General features: G+C 53.8%; 1 protein-coding gene across 1 annotated transcript; it reads left to right on the top strand.

The window, feature by feature from the left end:
• Positions 1-755: 755 nt before the first annotated feature.
• Positions 756-7225, top strand: TCF15 (transcription factor 15). Its single transcript, XM_052651075.1, has 2 exons — positions 756-1274; positions 6217-7225. Exons 1-2 carry the CDS (start codon positions 756-758, stop codon positions 6289-6291), a joined length of 594 nt encoding a protein of 197 aa, XP_052507035.1. The 3' UTR covers positions 6292-7225.
• Positions 7226-8633: the final 1408 nt, after the last annotated feature.

Here is an 8633-nt window from a genome sequence, read left to right on the forward strand (position 1 = left end):
AATAAATTAATGAATAGAGCTACTGGCGTTTGTGTGTTTCGTTTTCGTTTTTTTTCTCTCTCTCTCCCTCTCCCTTCTAAGTTTGTTGTTAGGGACGTGACACCACTGAGTCCTTATTTGGAAAGATTATTAGTGTTTCTCCGATTGTTCTCCGTGGACACCACCATCCTGTAGAGAATGCAGATTCCTGGATCTGCTGAATCAGATTGGGAGGAATCTGGGAATTTATCAAGTTAAAAGAGCCCCCCCCCCCCTTCCCTTATTTGACAACACGTGAGTTGCAGCATCACAACAGCGGAATTTGAGGGCAGAAAAACCCGAGTTGGTTTCCCTGCAACCCTCTTTCCAAACAAGGAATTGAAGCCAAGAGAGAAGGGATCTGCCTGCAGTCTCCGGGCGATCTAGGCTGAAGATGAGTCTGGATCTGGGTACAGGTCATCCCACCCTCGCCGACCCCCACGTTTACCCAGCTCGCCTGCGGGGACCTGGAGCCTTCAGGGCGGGCCACCGGCTCGCGGGCCGCTTTCAACCTGGGGGACGGGGGCGGTGGGCGCCTAGCCATTGGCCGGGCGGCGGCGGGAGCCTCCCCATTGGCCGGGGCGGAGCCCCCCCGCCCCGGCCGGGGCGGCCTCCGGACTGGCCCCTCCCTCGGCTATAAGGCTGCGGCCGGACGGGCCGTGGGAGCGCGCGGGAGCGCACTGCTGGGCGCGGCCGGCGCCGGGACGCTGCTCATCCAGGGACGAGGCCGGGTGCCCATGGCGTTCGCGCTGCTGCGCCCCGTCGGCGCGCACGTGCTGTACCCGGACGTGCGGCTGTTGAGCGAGGACGAGGAGAACCGGAGCGAGAGCGACGCCTCCGATCAGTCGTTCGGCTGCTGCGAGGGCCTGGAGGCGGCACGGCGCGGCCCGGGCCCCGGAGGCGGGCGGCGGGCGGCGGGCAGCGCGGGCCCGGTGGTGGTGGTGCGACAGCGGCAGGCGGCCAACGCGCGGGAGCGGGACCGCACGCAGAGCGTGAACACGGCCTTCACGGCGCTGCGCACGCTCATCCCCACCGAGCCGGTGGACCGCAAGCTGTCCAAGATCGAGACGCTGCGCCTGGCGTCCAGCTACATCGCACATCTGGCCAACGTGCTGCTGCTGGGCGACGCGGCCGACGACGGGCAGCCGTGCTTCCGAGCTGCCGGCAGTGCCAAGAGCGCGGTCTCCGCCGCCCCCGACGGCGGCCGCCAGCCACGCTCCATCTGCACCTTCTGCCTCAGCAACCAGCGCAAGGGGGTGAGTGCGCGCCGCGCTCCAGCATTGCGCCCGTGGGGTCAGGGAACGGGCCCCTTAGGTAGCAAGAGAGGAGGGGAGACCCCAGTGAAGAGAGGGGGGACGCAACACGGAGTCGTCGGGGGTGCGGCCCTTCAAGCCCAGGGTTTGGTGTGGAGCACAACAGCTCACAGTGTCCCCCAAACACGGGGTGCAGAGAAGCCCGGCGCTCAGGCGTGATTTAGAGGATGGAGATTGCTCACCCAGGGACACTCCCTCCAACTGGAGGTGTGCTGGGAAGAGCGCGTGGGGAGATCATAACAAAGGCATCGTTTATTGAGCTCTACCTATGTAGGGGCGTCTTTGTGGTCTTCTTTCTTATTACCTTCGCAGGAACCCCCATCAGGCAGGTAGCTTTGCTGGTTTTATCGCTAATGACGATCTGAGGCTCAGGGGTGCCCTCATCACCCAGCTCGGAAGCCAGAATGCAGGCTCCGGGTCTGCTGGGTGTGTGTGCCCTGAACTGCCCTTTTTCTTAAAGGTTTGTCCTGCAGCCTGAGACTGACCCAGGGGCAGGAGGCTAGAAGAAAAGGGGACGCACACCCCCAGTCAAGAGCCCGAGGTACCCAGCTTATGAGCAGTAAGCATGAATGAGGGGGTCCCCTGAGGATACCCACCCCCTAAAGGGATGGAGTGTCCAGGAAAGGCACTGTTGAGTCATTGGGGCAGAGCTTGAGGTAGGCTTCCGTGGCCTGTCCTAGGTAAGGATGGGTACCAGGCTGGTAGGGACTGGGTAAGGGTGAGCAGCTGCAGAGGTTGCTGAAGGGCACTTGTGGCTGAAAGCTGGTTCTCCCCCTGCACCAGCCCCAAGGAGCCCCTTCACCCCTAGCCTTTCCCCTTCTGGCCTGGGCTTTTCTTAGCATAAGGAGTCTTGTCTGTGTGACAGCTTTGCATCCCAGCAGCTTCCATTTACAGCTGCAGAAAATGAGGCTGAGAGAGTCCCTGACCGGCCCAATGCCTTTTAGAAAGTGACAGGACATTGGGGGCACAGGGAACTCGGCTCAGAATTCTGTAATAACTTAAACGGGAAAAGAATTTGAAAAATGATCATTGTTCTTCAGTCGCTCAGTTGTGTCTGACTCTTTTCAACCCAACGGACTGCAGTGCACCAGGCTTCCCTGTCCTTCACCAGCTCGCAGAGTTTGCTCAGGTTCATATCCGTTGAGTTGGTGATGCTAACTGACCATCTCGTCCTCTGTTGTCCCCTTCTCCTAAAAAAGGATAGATACATGTATATGTATAACTGAATCACTTTGCTGTACACCTGAAACTAACACAATGTTGTTAATTAACTCTAATATAAAATAAAAATTAAAAAAAAAAGCACGGGGGATTGGAGTCAGGCCTCTGGGTCGCCCAGTCTTTGGTTCTCAAAGCTGCTGCCACTCCCCTCTTCACTCTGTTTGAGGAAAGCCCCTGTGTCCTAGCCTCGGACCACCCCCTTCCAGCTCATCAGACTCCCATTCTGGCCTCTCACCCTGATGGCTGCCTCCGTTTCCCTAAGTCAGTCTCGGTAGGCTCAGACTTGAACTCTCTCCAGGGTCCCTCTTACTCCCAGCTGTGGGCCCTTGTCTGTGCTCCTGGCTGGACTGAGAAGCTAGGGTGGGCCTGCGTGCAATCCAGCCTAGGCTGTGAAGGGCTGACTGGACCCTCAGCGGTATTCCCTGACTGCCTTTCACCCATTCACTCAGTTCAGCGAACCTCAGCTACCTGACAGCTGCTTTTTGTTGGCTCTGAGAACACTCCCAGAGAAGCAGGTTGTAGGTGCCTGTGTACTGCAGTCGGGAACTCCCAGTGTGGTGTCAGGGCAGGGCCTGGAGGTGAAAAGAGGGATGCTATGGTCTGATGGGGGTGCACAAAGGGACTGTCATGGCCAGAGGAAGCCCCTGACCCAACGGCTAAGTCCCTGATGATGCTGGAGGATGGAGGCAGGCAGGTTGAAGGGCAAGGGAAGGTGTTCTAGGAACAAGGCACAGCGAGAGCTGGGGTCAGAAACCATGACCTAAAGAAGGGAAGACGTTGAAAGTGGCAATGCATGAAGGGGAGGCGAAGACAGGCCAGTGACAGCAGTGTCAACAGTCTTGATGAGCACTGATCTCTTGTGCTAACTGCCCTCTATGTGTTACCATTAAAATCCCCCAGCAGGGACTTCACTGGAGGTCCAGTGGTTAAGATTCTGAGTTTCCAATGCAGGAAACACAGGTTCCATCCCTGGTCGGGGAACTAGGATCCCACATGTTGCATGGTGCAGAACATTAAAAAAAAGATAACCCCCAATAGCTGGGGAAGAAGGCACTCTGGTTATCCCTATCTGCTTAGAAATGGCATCACTGGTTCAGAGACACTGCCCATGAAGAAGCCAGGATTCAAACTCAGGCCTGCTCGATTGGGAAATAGGAAAGGTTAGTGTAGGAAGGCCTGGTAACAGCAGGCCTGGGGGAGAGGGTGTGTCCATCATGTGCCCACCCACACAGCAGGTAGCCTGGGGGCTTCTCTGCTGGTCTCACGGCCTCACCTGATCTGGCTCCTTCCCTGGGATCTGTCTACAGGACCTAGAACCCAGCCAAATTTGGCTGCAGAAGCCATGCTCTCAAGTCCACAGATTCTTCTGGGAGTAGGCAGAAGGGGCGATCCTGGCCAGCTCTGGCTCTTCAAAGACTTGAGGACTCAACTGGAAGAAAACTGGCTGTCTTGGGGAGCCCATGGGAGCCTTCCAGAGAGCTCTAAAGCCCTGGACCCTTCACTCCGAGCTACCACCTCTCCCCAAGCTGGCTGGTCAGGGGTTGGGGTCACCATGGAGATAGCTCCCTGCAGCATCTTGTTTAAAGAGGGGTTAGGTGTGGCCCTTTGTGGTAGAAAGCAAGGGGAGGTAGGGGATTCTTGTCTTTGCCCTGTTTTCCCTTTTGTCACCTGAGGGTAGGGGTCACATAAGATCATCTTGTAAAGCCTTCCCCACTTGGGGTACCAGCCCAGGAGTCGTGGGGCAAGGAGACGCCATCATCAAGTGATGCTGATGCTAATGCTCGTGAATGTCCGTTGAGCACTCGCTATGTTCCTGACTCTGCCAAGGGCTTTACCTGTGTTAATGTGTATAATCCCCATGGTAACTATACATGGGGAAACCAAGGCTCCAATGGCTAAAGTCACTTGCCCGAGGTCTGGCAGGTAGTCCAAGATAGAGCTGGGATTGAAGCCCAGGTCTGCTTTGCTCTAACCGCCTACTAACTACAGTGCTTCCCGGAGCCCTTGGCACTCAGGGGCAAAGGGACAAAGAATCTGGGGCCTACTCAAGGCCTCTTCTAAGTGTGTTTGGCAGTTTACAAGCCTCTTTCACAGCTGCACTTGCGTTTGATTGCACCCTTGCAGTGGCAAGTACAATCATTTTGCCCCCATTTCATAGATGAAGAGATTGAGGTTCAGGGAGGTGAACAGTCTCAGCATTCTCAGGGGAATGCCAGTCTCACGATGACTGCCAGATGTGGGGTAGAGGCGGCTCTCCTGACCCTGCAAAGGTGGGGAGCTGGTTTTCTATCCTCCAACCTCAACCCAACCCCTACCCCCACCCCCATCCGCCCTTCTCAGCCACGGCTGCCAGAGTTTGTCTGAGAAGCCCAAGCCCCAGGCTCTGCTGGGACTGTGGCCTCAGCCCTCAAAATAGCCTTGCCTGTGAATGAACACGCTGTCCCTGGGCCCAGAGAGCCTCAAGGGAGGCTGGGCTCGCATCTGGATGGATCTGCCCCAACCTGGGCCCAGGAGTGGAGGGGGGCAGGAGGCAGAGCTCCCAGATGGTCAGCTATTTCTCTGGATGGCTGAGAAAAAGGCTGGCCCCATCATCCCCTAGTCAGGCTCAGGAATGAGCGTTTACAGTGGGATTTCAGACCCCACCATGCCCTGGAAACCAGACAAACTGTGGACAACATGGATTTTCTAGCCCAGCCCTTTTTACCAACTGGCTGGGTGCCTCTGAGCCATTCATTCAATGCTGAAGGACACAAAAGAGGGGGTGCTCTGATGTCTGTGACTTTGCTGGCTTACAGTGAGGCTGAAATCCTGGTGTCAGACTTCAGAATAGCAGGAAGAGACAGTCCCTGCCGTGTGAGGGAAACAGGTGGCCTCCAGGGCTGCCACCATTAGCTCGTCTTCCAGTGGACACCCGTGATCCAAGCAGCATTGGTTGGTAACTGCTCCAACCAGTGAAGGACTTTCCCCAGCCACCCCACTGAGTTCCCAGCCTGACGGGAGAACAGAGAGATCCCATATTCCCCTTCTGGGTTTTATCCTGGCCCCAGAAAGGCAAGGAGTGCCAGGCAATTGCAGGAACAGAGAAATCTTCCCAGGACAGGACCAGAGTGCATATTCCTGGGAACACCTTGAATGAAGGCAGGGAGGCCAGAATTCTAGAATCTACTTCTGAGGCTGATGAGGAGGCCACCGAGTCACCAGCCCGGGCAGTAGGAGAACCACTGTGGAATGTGTTATGCCCTTGAGTGTAAAATTGTATGACTTGACCTGTATTGGCTTTTTTTAAGCAACAGATTACATGGGGAAGAAATGGAAAAGGTAAAAAAGTATATAGAGTTTTTTAAAAAGCCTCCCTCCCATCCTGTCTCCTCCTCATCACATTCTTCTTCTCTGAGGAAACCATTAGCAGTTTCCCATGTGCCCTTCTCTCTGGACATCTCAGCACACAGGAGCACGTACCAGTCCTTGGTCTTATCTTTAAATGATGTAATGCAGCATCATCCCCTGTTAGTCCATATATTGTCTTCCACGTTCTGCTTCATGAACCTGATCGTGTGGCTAACTGATGTTTATCAAGTCCCCTATTGCTGGGCACAGAGATTAGTTCCAGTGTTCAAGGAGACCCAGTTGAAGCCCCTAATACCTCTTTTTTCCCTTCCCACAGGGAAGCCGTCGTGACCTGGGGGGCAGCTGCTTGAAGGTGAGGGGGGTAGCCCCACTTCGAGTGCCACGGAGATGAGCCTGGATCCCTGTTTCATTTGCTCCAAGCAGGACCCTGAGAAGAAGGCCAGAGGCCAGCCACTGGGTGAAAAGGGGAGAAGACCCCGGGAGCCAAACCTGGGTCCCTTCTTTGTGTAGGGACCAGAGGACAATGACCTGGGCCCATGACCCTCAGAGCAGGCCCCCTGGGACACCTCCGCCCCACCCTGGAGAGCCGTGAGGACCCGTCCAGCCGGCCCCAGACCTGGCTGGTCAGAGACAAGGCAGATCTTTTGGAAAAACATAGACTGTTGGTGACAGAGGATGTGTGCGTGTCTATGGATGAGTGTGGGTGTGTGTGTGAAAGAGAGAATTGATGGGTTTAAAATAAAAGGTATTTTTAAGTAAAAGATGTTCCCAGCTGCAGAAGGGAGGGGCCTAGGGACATCAGAGGTCAGAGGTGGCCCTTCTCCTGGACCTTGGAAGAGACACAGGCGTCACAGGTGCCGCCCTGTGCCCTGGAGGGGGTGGGGCTGGAGGAAGATAGGGGTCTCCCTCTCCAGAAATCGAGATAACCAGTCTTTCATCACTGTCTTCTTGAAAAACTGTTGGGTATCTGGTGTGGCTGGTTAAAGAAAAATCTTAATTTTATTTATTTTTGAATGAGGAATGTATTCATCCACGTGGTTCACGATTCAAAAGGTACAGAGGGGTATGTGGTGAAAAAAAGTCTCCCTCCCTCCTGTCCTCCGGCCACAGTTCTCCCGCTGCAGACAGGCTCCGCTACTAGTTTTGTGTGACTTCTCTATTCTGTGTGAATAACCAAGCAAATACAGAAATACTCATGTATGTTTTCCTCCCCCCTTTACACAGACAGTAGCCCCTTGTTACCTTCTTTCTGCTCCATGCGTTTTTTTTTCCTCTTAATCTAGTTTGGCTGTTATCCCAAGTCAGTACATAAAGGTAAAGGGTTCTCTTCATTTATTTCGTAGCTGTTTGTTCCATCTTATGAATGTACCATACTTTAATCCATCCCTTATCCATGTCTTTACAAACAGGGTTGGGGAGGCATGTGGTTTTCCACATGTGCAAATGAGTGTGTGCTAACAGGGGTACTCTTACCCCTGTTGTAACTGAGATGATTTGAAGAAATAATGACACCCCAAGGCGCACGGCTGGTGCATGGCAGGGTAATGAGGTGAGGTCTGTCCACCTGTAAAGCCCAAAGTGAGCTCCTTCTGCCCTGGAGATGCCCCAGTCGGGGTGCCAGCCCCTGTGAGCCTTGTTATCCTCCCAGCAGCCCTGGGAGGTGGGAGGTGGTCTTTCCCCATCTCACAGGTCCAGCCGAGAGGGCGATGGGAATGGCTGGTCAGTGGAGCATTCTTGGCTCTCTCTGTGGGGCTCTGTCCCTGTGGGTCCAGGATCAGAGAAGCTGGGGAAGCTGGAGTCAGGGAACAAGAATAGGGGCCAGGAGAGACGGCAGAACCAGGCAGCCACCCTTTCCTCCACGTACTTTCGTATGCCTATTTTTAAATTTATTATTTTTTTAACAGACACTTTTTACCAGCTGAAGCCTGGCTCCAGATTCCATGCTGTACCCACTCTGTCACACCCTGTATTTGGCTCTCAGTCAGAGCCTGAAATGGGGCTGCCCATTTTGCAGATCAGCAAACAGTTCCCCTTCGGGAGCTAATTAGGAAAGCACATTGTACATCCTACACCTACCCAGGTCCAGGCAGCCCCTGGCAAAGCCACGGGAAAAGGACTGTGACCTTGTCAATGGCAGGAAACCTGGGAGTGAGGACAGAGCAGATAGTTGGATGCTCTGGGCTAGAGGCCCGCTTCTGCCACCAGATTTGCTGGGCGACCCCGGAGAAGTTGCTTGACCCCTCCCAGTGTCCCTAGCCTAATCCCTAACCAGCAGGAACAGCTGAGACAGAATAATAATTATTTGTTTTGCCTTGTTAAATAGTTTTTAAAATGCCATTTATGCACTGGGTAAACAAGGCCAGTTGTATCCAGTAGATGCGGTGAAAGGTTCCTCCCCAAAGGCAACTGCTGTTAGCAGTTTCCTGTGTGTCCTTCCAGAAATGCTCTCTACTGATTACTGGTTCTGAAAAAGTATTTATAGATTTCTCTGCTTATGTATTCATTGTATATATATATATATATATATATATATATATAAACTCAAATACTGCAGGATCTTAGAAATATCACCCATCCCAAAGACAACCACTGTTAACACTGTTATAATCCTGCAGAGTTTTTGTAAAATACATACGCTTAAATAATCATTTACAAGTTAAAACTTTTATCAAAGTGTAACATAAGTGCAGGACGGTCCATGTGCCATTAAGTATACTTTCACAGGCTGAGCAC

Source organism: Budorcas taxicolor, chromosome 13, assembly GCF_023091745.1.
Source record: "Budorcas taxicolor isolate Tak-1 chromosome 13, Takin1.1, whole genome shotgun sequence".
Taxonomy (NCBI): Eukaryota; Metazoa; Chordata; class Mammalia; order Artiodactyla; family Bovidae; genus Budorcas; species Budorcas taxicolor.

Bases quoted from the DNA above. Each gene is read 5' to 3' on its own strand.
- TCF15 (XM_052651075.1), top strand. From the start codon at position 756: ATGGCGTTCGCGCTGCTGCGCCCCGTCGGCGCGCACGTGCTGTACCCG. The intron at 1,275-6,216 runs GTGAGTGCGCGC...CCCTTCCCACAG, and splicing joins TCAGCAACCAGCGCAAGGGG to GGAAGCCGTCGTGACCTGGG.